Source organism: Brassica rapa, chromosome A05 (assembly GCF_000309985.2).
Source record: "Brassica rapa cultivar Chiifu-401-42 chromosome A05, CAAS_Brap_v3.01, whole genome shotgun sequence".
NCBI lineage: Eukaryota > Viridiplantae > Streptophyta > Magnoliopsida > Brassicales > Brassicaceae > Brassica > Brassica rapa.
Genome location: NC_024799.2, coordinates 20283504 through 20297234, shown reverse-complemented (window position 1 = coordinate 20297234; position 13731 = coordinate 20283504). Strand labels below are relative to the sequence as shown.

Genomic DNA, 13731 nt, shown 5'->3' with positions numbered 1-13731 from the left:
AAAGTTCTTTAATGACACATCAAGACTTTGTCCAAAAACAAAGAAAGTGATGGAAGAAGAATAAGATTTGTCCATCACCATCATAAGATCTAGCCTCCCATCAACAAGACAAACATTGGATTCTTTCATATGTGCTTACATCCACACGACAACACATGCAAAATGGTCCCTTAACACTGAATCTAATTGACCATAAAACAACTCTTCTTAGATTTAAAACCTTAATGCAAAGATAACTAAGCACATGGAAAACACAGCATCTACTTCACTAATTTGTCTGAAAAAAAGATGGTAACTAGATCTGAAATCATTGTATCAACATTCATTATTGTTATCAACAAGAAGGGAAAAGAATAGGAGATGGGTGTCTTTGAAGCTTCCCGGAAGAAAAGTTGAGTTTCTTCATCTTCTCTTCACACCATAGTAGCTGCTCTTTACTGATTTTCCCCATTCTCAAAACCCTTGTTGCTAGTTTGATGTCAATGGCAGCAAACAAGAGCTGAACACCTTCCCATGTTTGAGGCCAAGACTTCTTTCTCAGCCCTTTTGTCTTCTTGGATAGCTCCTTCGCTTTCACCCTCTTCTGCAAAAGAGAGACTCAAATCTTATGAGAAGACACCAAAGAAGCTATATATATATATATATACATTTGCTTCTAAGACATAAAGCGTTTACCTTTTCAATAGATGACTGAACTAGCTGCAAAGGGGTTGTAGAATTCATATTGTTATGGTTCCCAAACAAGTTGGTAACCCCATTTGGTTTCTTCTTATCCATCTTCAAGAAAACGTTGAATGTAAGGATTGAGCTCTCAAGGAGTTTGATGAGATCCTCAGCTAGGACCATGAACTCTGTATCTTTCTCCATCTCCTTTTTATCTGTCCCTGAGAGATGTTTCAACTCAAAAGTGTTACTAACTTCGCTTAAGCACAATGTGAGAGATTAGGGAAAATCACCTTGAATCTTGGGAGCTTGAAGTAGCTTAGGCATTGCGTTTCTGGCACGAGCGTATAGCTCAGATCTTGTCCCATGCTCAAACGGTTCGTTCTCAATGTACCTCTGCAGTAACACCAGGAACTGCTGAAACTGCTGAGCGGTATGGTTGTAGCAAGTCAGCATTTCGGGTTGGCATGAGATCAAGTGGCTCAGCTGAGTGTACTGACAGTGAAGTGCCTCCCAAGTGAGGCAGAGCTGAGCAACATACGCTGTCTCAAGATCTTGACAAGGGTCGACCCCCGTCTGCTGCAAAGGGTCCATATCTTCCTCGGGGAGATCCATTTTCTTGAGAGAAAGACATCGAAAAGGCGATGGCAGCTTCTTAGTTGCAGATCTTGGGGATGGAGTTGAAGGACATGAAGCAACTCCAATGCCTAAGAGAGTGAAGAACAAAGTTAATAACTTTTTATGTTAAGAGATCAAAAGCAAAGAAGCTTTTTTTACCAGATTCTTTAAGCTGTTGGGAGGTTAAGCGATCAAAGAAGAGCATACGCTCGCAATACTTTTCATAGACAGCATCGAAGCCTCCCCACCATTGAAGTCCTTCAGCGACAACATCTCTCCACTCATTTGAACACTTGTCTTCTCCTTCTTCATCTTCACCTAGATAAGACTCCTTGTCTTCTTCTTCGTCTTCTTCAGGGATCAAGACCATGAAGCTGTTTCTTCTCAACTCCTTAAGCCTTCTCTTAACCTCATTGGTGATGAAATCATCGTCTTCCTCGTCTTCGTTCTCATCTCCTTTGGTGGAATCAGTCACACAAGGTACTGTGTTGTCACTCCTTGCTTGTTCTTGCTCATCTTTCTCCTTCCTTTGGTTTGGCTTCCTTGACTTGAGAAAGTTTCGAACTTTCAAGAAATCCATTTCGTCAAACACTTTGGTTAAAATCTAAAGATCTAAATTCAGATTTGGTTGCATGAACCACAAACTGGAGGAAAATGCATGAATCTAGGAAGATCTCAGAGAATCATAAACTAGAGAACCAGAGAGACAGACAGAAGATGAAACACTTACAACTACCAAAGTTTTCACGAGATCAACACAAGCCTTTTTTCTATTAAACTTCAGATTCGAATCCTCTACCTAGCAAATGAGAACACTCCCACTCTCTGCCAAACCCTAACAAACAGTCCACTGAAGCTACACTGAGAGAGTGTGATGGAGAATAAGAAGAAAAAAAGGACAAAAAGGTTCAAACTTGAAGTAAGTAGGCAAGCAAAATTGAAAGATGAGAGAGAGAGACAAAGACAGGAGATATCAAATGAAAGAGTGAACCACTTGAGGAGAGAGAGAAGAAAGCTTTATAATTAATGTCTTTTATTACTCTCAAATCAAGTTTTATATTGAGGAGCACAATTATAATGTGAGAGACTGATTACGAAACAGATCTCATTAGATTCATGATTAACTTTCTGATTTCAAATTCCAAAAAAGCAAAAACTAAACTATATAATGAAAAGATCTTCTTTTGAAAAACCCTTAGCGAGAGGAAGAGGTTCTTTCTTGGGTCAGTTGACCTTTTCTCTTATAGGTCAATAATAGTCTTTTACTTAACCTTAAAATCTACTGTATGTATTTTATTAATATTATTAAGATGAAAATTGTAGTTTGAAAAAAATAATTAAAAAGAGAAAAATGTAATAACTTGGCTCTCACCATAAACCATTGTACTGGCTTTCAAAGTTGAATGAAATGAAATTGTTGCCAAAAAAAAAGGTTATGGTCTTGAGTAGCGAGAGAAATCTATGAAGGGAGAAGGAGGAGGGGCACTAAAACGTGGGGGCAATTGGGTTAAACAGTACAGAGAATATTGTCAGTAAAGCCACAATCTCTAGTTTGGTCACAATCACGTTGCCTTCTCTCTAAATTTACTTCTTTAACCTTTCTTCCTCCCACATCTCTGTTTGTCTACTGGGCTTTTCTTTATTGGGCTTTTCCTATCAACTTTTGTTGTTGTCTATATACTTGATCAATTTGCTAGTCGTCAATTCCATCGAACCTCAATTCCATCGAGCCTTGCTCGAGGAACGCCTATGGTTGATAGGCTTTTCCTGCGCAGCTTAGGTGGAAGGCGCGGGAAGAGGATTGTAGCATAGAAACAAGAAGGTCAGCGTTAGACGAAGGAAGTAGCATCTAATCTAAGAAAGAAATATTTGACAAAACAGAAGCATTATAAGCATACATAAAATAGGAAGCCTACACACACCGTAGACCAGTGGGGATATCATTCTTCTTCTTTTTTTTATCTCGCAAGTATTCCTAAGAAAAGGGAATTTGTGAATTTTTGAGGGTTTTAAAGGGGTCTAACTGGTTCAAACGCAGTGGTTACGGTTGCGGTGGCGAGAATTTGCAGAAATAAATGATTACGGTTTTTATCGGTTTTAAGAGATTTGTACGATTGATTATGCGTTTAGAAATTTGTGCGTTTGCGGGATACTTATGATTGGTTAACTATCAAATGCACCAACGGTTGAATAATAAATTAACAATATTTATATTTTATATAATTATAAAAATATTAAAAATCATAATATTATAATAAATATATAAATTATATTTGTTTTAAATTTTTAAATTTTATAGAAAATATTTGATTTAAATTTTTATAATATTAATTAAAATATAATGGATATATTTTAATATTTTTATAATTTTAATTTAAAAATTTTATCAAAAATTTTATTTTTGTATTTATATTATTTTTTAAAAAAGTTATCTTTCCACAAATGGTAGCTGGAACTAATTTTTGAATTTAAAAGTTTAGAATAGTTTGAAGCAGTTTAAAGCCATTTGAATAATTGTTGTAAAACACCAACAATCGATACCAACCGCAAAAGCTGCGTTTACAGATGGTAATGAAAAAAACAGTCATGCTTTTAGTTGATTACGTTTTTTTGGTTGATATAAAATAGAATTGGTTTGGCTTTGGAACTACTGCAGTTTTCGGTTTGGCCTGGCTTAAAATTAAACCAAAACCGAATCAGGGAGCCTGTGGTCATGGATCCATGTGATTCAGTTCCCTATTTGTCTTGTCTTGTTCCCACATCTCTGTGTGTTTTGTTTCCTCTGCCAGTGCCACGTCGTCTCTTCTGTCTCGCACACTAGTTTCTTTCTTCTCCAGGGACTTCCTCACCTCTGGTAAGTTCTTTATTCGATCGTCGCTGATGGAAACCGATGCTCCTCTTTGCTTTTCTCACTCTGCACCTCGTACCGAGTTTTAATTAAGTTGATTCTCTTTCTCAGTTTGACTTATTTCAAGAGATTGTTTTGGTTACTTTTCTTTCCAGTGAATCAGATTGATACGATCATATCTTTTAGTATGTTTATTTTATGTGTTAAATCTATAATTAATAAGAATCCAAGGGTTTCTTTTTGAAGTATTTTACTCAGAGTTCGATTCTTTTAATCCTTTGTTGTTTGCCATATGCAATTGTCTTACAATCTTATTATGGGAATATATGTGCTTCTGTGTTTGTTACTCTTAATAGGCATTACCAAGTTACTAAATGAGTGCTAATCAGAAACAATGTTGTGTTTTTTATCCCTCTATAGTTACCGAATTTGAATTTTTGGAGACCTCCTCATATTGTAAAACATGTGTTTGTTTCAGGATTGCCAAAATGTCAATGAACCGAAACAAAGACAAGGTTGTCCTAACAATAAAAGATGATAGTCCCTTTAGCTATCTTCAAGAAGATGTCTTGGTAGAGATATTAAACAGAGTTCCAATATCAGACTGGGAACATATCTCCTCCGTTAGAAAGCAGTGGGCTGATTTGTTCCGTGGAGAAGGCTTATGGCAAGCTGCTCTGAACCGGGCGTATCCTCTTGCCAGCAAAACTCAGAGATGGACTGGACCAATACGCCAAGGATCAAGCAAACGGTTGATAATAATAGCTCAAAACTTCAGTCTTAAAATATCTACGTATTAAGTTAGACTCAAGGAACTTAATAGCCTTTTTAGCTTGCAGGAGATTTATGGCTTTATACATAAGCAAAAACATATTAGGTGTGGAGACAGACATAGATGAAATGCTTGGACATATTTTCTTATTCTTGAAAGATCAGCTTCAGCTTTCAACTACTCCTGCTTCAGGCGTCCTGCACGGAACCATGATCGGTAATTATCTTCTCTATTAGTATGCCATTGACACTGCTTACTGAATCCCAAATGTACTCAAGTTCATTTCTGGTGGCAGACCAATTGATTGTTAGTGGCAAATCAAAAGAAGAAGCTGATGAGCTCGTTACCAAAATCTGGCTGGCTCTTCTCGACAATATAGAGGACACTAAACATACCTTTCTTGTTCTGAAATCCATTGCACAAGAATATGATGTAAGAAGCAAACATAAATCCTTTTTGTTTTTTGTAGAGAAAAAACTAAACTGGTTATCTGATTAAATCAATTTGCAGGGGTTTCTTCCGTATCCATATTCAAGACCGATCAAAGTACAATGGAAAGTGTTTGAGAAACTGTTTGTAGACTTCCGCGACTTGTTGTTTGATCACTCAGAGTATTGCGACTTAATAGGAATCGCCAAGAAGAAGTTTCCGACATTACCTCATCTTTGGTTAGGCTTTTAACTAACTTAACCAAACCAAAGAGACATCTTTTGTAAGAAAAAACGTATAAAACACAAATTCTTTATGGTCATGTAACATTCATGTTTACTTTCCAAAAGTAGAAAAGTCAAAACCTTTCAACGACCCTTTTAACAAAATCTCTTCGTTACTAGCAACAAACCCCAACTTCTTCAAAAAAATGATTCTCACGAAAGTGATAACGTCCCTCGCTCTCTTCGTCCTCTCTATCTCACCGTCCTTGGCGCAGGCCAAAGACGGCGGACACGTGTCGTTACTCGTCTCCGAAACGGGTCTTGACTTAGCCAAAGACTTCCTCATCCACAAGGTGATATCCACGACGCTTCCGCTTCAGCTACCTGAGATCGAGAAGAAGGTTAAGATCCCTTTGATAGGGAAAGTACAGATGGGTCTGACGAATATAAAGATTTACGCGGTTGATGTTCGGTCGTCGAGGGTCGAGACCGGAGGAGATGGAATCGTTTTGAGTGTTTCGGGGGCGACGGCAGATGTGAGCATGGACTGGTCGTATGCTTATAAAGCTTCCTTCTTTCATATTGCTGATCATGGAGTTGCTTCTGTTAAGGTAATAACTGAAATAAAGTTTTGTACTTTATGATATGGGTTTTGTCTTTATCACTTTATGGTCTGAACGTTGTCGGAAACCAAAAGTTAGGTCTTGTTTTTTTTTTTGTATTTGAGATTGTGTTTCATCAGAGGAAATGATGATTATTGTATCAAACAGAAAGTTCTTGCTCAAAGATTATAACTCAAACTCAAACTCTTTATTCGCTTTAGAAAACTTCCTCAAAAACTAAAGCTCTCAACACTCACAAGTTATGCAACACCCTTGCATATCCTTATATAACTCTTTAATTATCCTAAACTCATTAGGATTAACACAACTCATTATTTCCTAATCCTTTTAGATAACCACAACACATTAGGATTAGGTAGCTTCTATCCCAAGCTACTTCAAGCTTATCTCAACATTCTCCCTTCTAAGCTTGAAATCTCTTTTCTCCAAATCTTGTACTCCAATGAGTTCTCTCATTTCTCTGAACTTGATTCTCCCTAAAGCCTTGGTTAAGATGTCTGCCTTTTGCTTGTCTCCAGGAACATGTTCTACTTCAATCTGCCCCCTTTCCACGCATTCCCTTATAAAGTGATACCGAGAGTGTATGTGCTTACTTCGACCATGAAAGACTGGGTTCTTAGTAAGAGCAATAGCCGACCTATTGTCAATACATATCACGACTTTCTCGCACTGAAGACCCGTGATCTCACTCAGCAGTTCTTGAAGCCAAAGAGCTTGTCTTGCTGCTTCGGTTCCTGCCATGAACTCAGCCTCACATGACGATAGTGCTACTGTGTCCTGTTTCTGCGAACACCACGTGATTGGACTATCTCCAAGATAGAATATATGACCCGTCGTGCTTCTTCCGTCGTCTTGATCAGTGTTGTAGCTACTATCGCTAAATCCCATCAGCCTTGGTACCACTGACGGTGTGTGTGGAAACGTCAAACCTAAGCAAGTTGTTCCCCGTAGATATCTCAAACATTGTTTGATCGCAACACCGTGTGACTCTTTCGGACAATGCATGAAACGGCTTAACACACCAACGCAATAAGACATGTCCGGTCTTGTATGAAGTAGATAACGTAGGCAGCCTATCTTTCTTCTGTAATCTGAGGCGTCAATCTCTCTTTCTCCATCCGCCTTGCAGAGCTTTAAACCAGCTTCCATCGGCGTCTGAACCAAATTACACTTATCCATTCCTGCGTCTTCTAAGATCTTGAGAGCGTATCGCCTTTGATTCAGCACGATGCCACCAACATGTTGACACACTTCTATCCCTAGATAGTAAGTCAACAAGCCAAGATCACTCATGTCAAACTTCGATGCCATCCTCTGTTTGAACTCCATAATAACTCCCTTGTTGCTCCCGGTCACAAACAAGTCGTCCACATAGACTGCAACAACAAGGAGATGCTCATCTACCGTTTTTCTGTATACAGAAGGCTCCTTTGTACACTTGGTGAACTTAAGCTCCATAAGTATTTGATTCAACTTTGTATTCCAAGCCCTCGGTGCTTGTCTTAACCCATATAGTGCTTTATGAAGCTTGTATACTTTCCCTTCTTCTCCTTGCTTAATGAATCCTTCGGGTTGAGAGACATAGACGATTTCTTTTAATTCACCATGCAGGAAGGCTGTTTTTACATCAAGATGATGCACTTCCCATCCACGAGCTGCTGCAAGATTGATGAGTAGTCGAACTGTCTCAAGTCGTGCCACTGGAGCGAATACTTCATCAAAGTCGATACCATGCTGTTGCACGTACCCTTTAGCTACAAGCCGAGCTTTGTATTTGTTAATACTTCCGTCCGCATTACGTTTTAACTTAAAAACCCACTTTAGACCTATAGGCTTGACTCCAACCGGAAGCTCGACGAGGACCCATGTGTTGTTTTTGATTATGGAGTCGATCTCATCAAGACAAGCTTTTATCCACTCTTTAGACTCGCTTGCTTCTTTGAAGTTAACCGGCTCATTGTTAAGACATAGTAGTAGCTTTTCTCCTTCTTCTTCTGCTAGAAGAACGTAATCCTCTAGGTATTTAGGCTTGTTACTTTGCCTGGTTGATCTACGCAGAGCCGGTTGATCATCTTCTTCCTCTGTTTCGCTGTTTTCAACTTCGATAACAGGTTCATCTTCTTTAACAGCTCCTCTGGTTTTAGTAGCTTCGTCGACCTCATCGACACTTTTATCTCCTTCTATCGCTTCTTGAGCTCCACGATTCATAATTCTACCAAGAGTGGAGTCAAATTCTTCATCTTGTCTTTCTTCTAGACTGTCTTTTTTCCAGTCCCATCCTTTAGTTTCATCAAATATCACGTCTCGACTTACTATTATCCTGTGGTTTGGAGGATCATATAATCTATAGGCTTTCGATCCAGGTTCTGTCCCGAGATGTATGAGCTTTCTTGACCGATCATCTAGTTTCTTTAATTTCGACTTCTCAATCTTCGCGTAGCCAATGCATCCAAAGATCCTAAGATGGCTTATATTTGGTTTTTTATCGTGAAAGAGCTCATATGGGGTTCGATCCTCCAAAGCTCGTGTTGCTATCCGGTTTAATAGATATGTTGAATGCCGGATTGCTTCTCCCCAAAACAAATTTGGCATATCCATGTGCTTTAGCATGCTCCTTGTCATCTCTAGAAGCGTTCTATTCCGTCTCTCTACAACGCCATTCTGTTGTGGTGTATAAGGAGCTGTAAGATGTCGATTTATACCTGATTTCTCACAAAACAAGTTGAACTCGTGAGATATGAACTCTCCACCTCTATCTGTTCTCAAAGTTTGAATTTTCTCCCCTGTTTCTTGCTCTACACGGATCTTCAAGAGTTTAAATTTTTCAAAGGCGTCACTTTTATCTTTCATTAAGATACTCCACATGTATCTTGAGTAGTCGTCAACAAGTACAAAGATGTACTTGTTTCCTGCTTGCGTACTTGGCGTTATAGGACCGCATAGATCTCCGTGGATCAGCTGCAGCTTCGTGGTGGCTCTATACGCGGTTGCTTGAGGGAATACCTGTCTAGTTTGTTTTCCCATTAGACAAGATCCACAAACCTCTTTCTCAACAAGAATGCTCGGAAGTCCTAGTACGAGCTCCTTTTGCTTCATTGATTTTATTGTCTCGAGATTTATATGTCCCAAACGTGCGTGCCAAGTATTTGATTCGCTAGCCTTTGTAAGATGCAACTGTGACTGACTCTTGATCCCCATATGTACTTTATATAACCGATTCTTTGATCTGCTAGCAGTAACAAGTAGCTTTCCCTTCTGATCATGCATGGTGAGCTTTTCACCTCTCAACCGTATGTCGCATCCTGCCTCTGTTGCTTGCCCAAGGCTAATGATGTTGCTCTTTAAATCTGGAATATAGTAAACGTCTGTCATCTTTCTAGACTCTCCATGCATATCAGTAAACGATATAGTCCCTTTTCCCTTGATATCGATTCTTGAATCATCGCCAAATCTCACCTTTCCAGTAATAGAATTGTCGATCCATGAGAAGTATCTTTTATCTCCTGTCATATGGTTACTTGCGCCGTTATCAAGATACCATATGTTACCTTCTCCTGTGTTTGTTTCATACTTCTCCAGTAATACGTTCTTTTCGTTTAAAAACACTATCTCATGCATCATGAGCTCCTCGGCGGTTTGTGTCTCGGTGTTATCAGTCTCATGAGCTTCTTGTAGTTTCAATTTAAGCTCGGGACAATCTGCGACAAAATGTCCTAGCTTGTCACATCTATAACATGTTACCCTAGATGCATCTCTCTCGAACTTATATTGTTCTCCATTATATCGATCTCCGTTGTATCTTCCTCGTCCTCTTCCCCTATAGAAGCGTCCTCCACGGCCTCTACCTCTGTAGTTATCTCCATTGTAAGGACTGCGGTTTGTCTGACCGTTTTGTGGATCAGAATTTGCATACATTAACTTCCCGTGATTATCCTCTGTTTCTTCTTCTTCAGTAACACGCTCTTCATATGCTTTTAACCGTCCGATTATATCTTCAAAGTTTGTTTTGTTGAGATCCAGAACCTGTTCTAGAGCAGCAACAATCTGAATATATTTCTTGCGAGGCAAACTTTTAAGAAATTTTCGGACCATCTTTGGTTCTTCGATTTCAACACCTAAGGCCGCTGATTTTGACGAGATTTCCGAAAGTTTTCCTGCAAAATCATCAATGGTTTCGGAATCCTTCATCTTTAGTCGATCAAATTCGGCCATTAGTGTCTGAAGTCTTGCTTCTCTTACTCGTTCAGCTCCCATATGCCGTGCTTTAATTGCATCCCATACTTTCTTAGCGGTGTTAAGATCACCAACCTGAAGAATCAGTGCTTCCGGGATGGATTGAAACAACAAGGCTGTGGCCATGTCGTTTTTTTCACCTTCCGTTGTCTCTGATTCGATGACTTCCCAGACCTTATGCACCTTAAGAGTAACCTTCATTCTCATGGCCCAAACTGTGTAATTTGTGGCCGTAAGCATCGGACACTTGATGGTCGAAGGCCCCCCTCCGTTTTCTTTCTTCTCTGTTGACACAATGATATCTCCCATGGCTTCCTGAAGCTCTGATACCACTTATTGTATCAAACAGAAAGTTCTTGCTCAAAGATTATAACTCAAACTCAAACTCTTTATTCGCTTTAGAAAACTTCCTCAAAAACTAAAGCTCTCAACACTCACAAGTTATGCAACACCCTTGCATATCCTTATATAACTCTTTAATTATCCTAAACTCATTAGGATTAACACAACTCATTATTTCCTAATCCTTTTAGATAACCACAACACATTAGGATTAGGTAGCTTCTATCCCAAGCTACTTCAAGCTTATCTCAACAATGATGATGATTGTGATGATGAATGAAGGTTAAAGGAATGGATTTGAGAACCACTGTCAGTTTGGTTGGTGAAAATGGAAGTCTGAAGATTGCTTCAAGGGATAGTGATTGTAAAGTGAAGAGCATTGGTATTCATATCAATGGTGGTGCTTCTTGGCTATATCAAGGGTAACTGTTATTGAATATCATTTACTATTAGATTAAAGAAACAAAAAAAATTCTTACTTTTTTCTTTGGTTTGGTTTGTTTGTAGGGTGGTTGATGCGTTTGAGAAGAAGATTATTTCAACGGTTGAAGAGACAGTTTCTAATAAGATTTTGGAGAAGATGAAGAAGCTTGATGCTAAGTTGCAATCACTTCCAAAAGAGGGAAAGATTGATGACAATGTTGCAGTGAACCTCACTTTTACAGGAAGCCCAGTGTTGGATGATTCTTCTGTTGAAGTTGGAATCAATGGTTTGTTCATGGCAAATGGCGATGGTGGTAAAAAAGTTTCAGGATCTATATCTCCTTTCTTGACTCCCAGGGTTAAAAGAATGGTGGGAATTTCCATAGAAGAAGAAGTTTTCAACTCTGCAACACTTGTCTACTTCATTGTAAGTTCCAAAAGTTTCCATTAAGATGAGTTTGGTGGAGAAATAAGTTTTTTTTATTTGAATCCAGGCAAAGAGGATGCATGTGGATATCCAGGAAACGAAGAACGGGTCGGCTCTAAGCACATCAGACTGGAAACTCATACTTCCAGAGCTCTACAAACAATATCCAAATGTTAAAATGATGCTTAACATGACGGTAACGTCTCCGCCTGCTGTTAACATCACAAAGAATGGCATTGATGCAATCATTGATCTAGAGATATCAATCGATGTCCAAAACTCTGGAGCTGTCCTGTCCGTAGCACGCATATCAGTGGTATATGCTTATAAAGTTATCCACAGAACAATCTTGAAGAAGTAATAATTTGATCACTAAAAAGACAGAATGTGATTCTTGTGTTGCAGGTTCTGGATGTTGGAGGTACTGCAGAAATAGCAGCGAACAATTTAGCAGGTAGCCTCAGATTAAAAGGTTTCAATGCGACGATGACGTGGAGTAAACTTGGAGATCTTCAAGCAAACTATATTCAGGTAAAGTTGTGTTTTCTTGTAGATATAGATTATACATGACTCTTGCTTGACACTACCAAACTGGGATGTTTCTTGCTCTTTTGTTAGGATGTGGTGTCGACGATTCTTGAATCCTTGTTTCTGCCGTACGTAAACACACGCCTTATGAGAGGTTTCCCTTTGCCGTTTACGCACGGTTTCAAGATCAAAAACACAGAGATTGTCTATGTTGAAAATGGCGTAATGGTCTGCAGTGATGTCGCATTTGGTTAGATATGAACGGCCTCTCAAGTTTATTGATACTTGTGAAGCTGTTGCTATTTCTGTATAAAGCTGCGTTGTAAATTTGTAAGACTTAGCCTGTATATATCATATCTCTCAGGTACTTGTTTGAATTACCTATGTTCTTTGTTACATACATGTTAAAACAACATTTATACATTTTATACAGCTTGTAGATAAAAAATACAATCTATATATAGTTTATACTGTTTGTGTATATGTAAATACAGCCTATATTGTTTATAATTACATTTATATTGTTTGTAATTTATACAATTAAGACACTTACATGTTAAAACAACATTTACATTTATACTGTTTATAATTTTATTAACAACAATAATACTGTTTGTGTATATAAACACAATTTGAAGTCTCTATCCGGCGTAGTTTCTTTTAAAGCTTTTGGGTAGTCTTGGGTTGAAGACAACTCTAGTATAGGATGAGATGATTGTGTGTAATATATTCTTAAACCTTTGATGTTTAATTTCAATTGTCAGATGACAAATAAAGAAAGAAGAAAAATAATTATGTTTATTAAATTGTAATTGGTTTAGAATTATTAAAATTTGTTAATCACATAAAATAATGCTATTTTAATTAAATTTTAATGTGTAAAATCTTAAAAACATTTATTAATTTGAAATAAATGGAGTAAAAAAATCCATTACATCTAATTTGAACTTCATTGTGAGTGTTGTGAATTATTAATAATGGAAACAACGAACGAGTAAGTGAGATGATGATGAAGTCTTTTAGTATTTGATCTTATATATTGTCTACGTATGGAAACGAGAGAAATAGAATCTTGTCTTATTATTATTGATGTTACTGTTGTTCTGAAATCACAAGGAGAGTAACATATTTATAGTGAAATGAAACTAACTACACGTAGCTTTTATGTTTCTTATAGGCCAACACGTGTTATGATGACAAAACCATCAAATAGTCGGTGGAGACTTGGATAATCATCCTTTTACATTTTAACACTCCCCTTTAATTATCCAATTTGAATTACGTAGTGCCTCGTTAAAAACCTAGTCATGAAAAAACCCATTAGGACAAAAACCATGACAAGAGAAAAAGAGTACACTATCTGTAGTCTCTCCCTGAGAATAGTGGATCTAACTTTCTTGTTACAGGTCACGCATATGCCGCATTCCGATACCATAAAAGTGTTTTCGAAATGTTGTAGTCGGAAGAACTTTTGTGAACAAGACAGCCGGATTGTCGCATGACCGTACATACTCGATGATCTTTATTTTTATCGAGCTCCCTTATATACGAGAAAAATCTTGGAGGGATGTGCTTTGTTCTGTCACTCTTAATGTAACCTT

The 13731-nt window shown here is 38.0% G+C and overlaps 2 protein-coding genes across 3 annotated transcripts; one reads left to right on the top strand and one right to left on the bottom strand.

Annotated features, from left to right (window-relative positions):
• Positions 1–100: 100 nt before the first annotated feature.
• On the bottom strand, positions 101–2534 carry LOC103869341. 2 transcript variants are annotated; one of them, XM_033292147.1, is made up of 5 exons: positions 2012–2527; positions 1441–1845; positions 957–1370; positions 676–884; positions 101–583 (listed from the first exon to the last, which is right to left on the bottom strand). In XM_033292147.1, exons 2-5 carry the CDS (start codon positions 1649–1651, stop codon positions 335–337), a joined length of 1083 nt encoding a protein of 360 aa, XP_033148038.1. In that variant the 5' UTR covers positions 1652–1845; positions 2012–2527; the 3' UTR covers positions 101–334. The 2 variants fall into 2 exon arrangements, with proteins under 2 accessions (XP_033148038.1, XP_009145654.1); XM_009147406.3 differs by having other exon boundaries at positions 1441–2534.
• Positions 2535–2918: 384 nt separating this feature from the next.
• On the top strand, positions 2919–12611 carry LOC103869340 (putative BPI/LBP family protein At3g20270). The gene is made up of 11 exons (XM_009147405.3): positions 2919–4135; positions 4608–4880; positions 4969–5117; positions 5197–5333; positions 5412–5574; positions 5735–6165; positions 11035–11174; positions 11260–11602; positions 11670–11918; positions 12008–12133; positions 12221–12611. Exons 2-11 carry the CDS (start codon positions 4618–4620, stop codon positions 12383–12385), a joined length of 2166 nt encoding a protein of 721 aa, XP_009145653.1. The 5' UTR covers positions 2919–4135; positions 4608–4617; the 3' UTR covers positions 12386–12611.
• The last annotated feature ends 1120 nt before the right edge of the window (positions 12612–13731 follow it).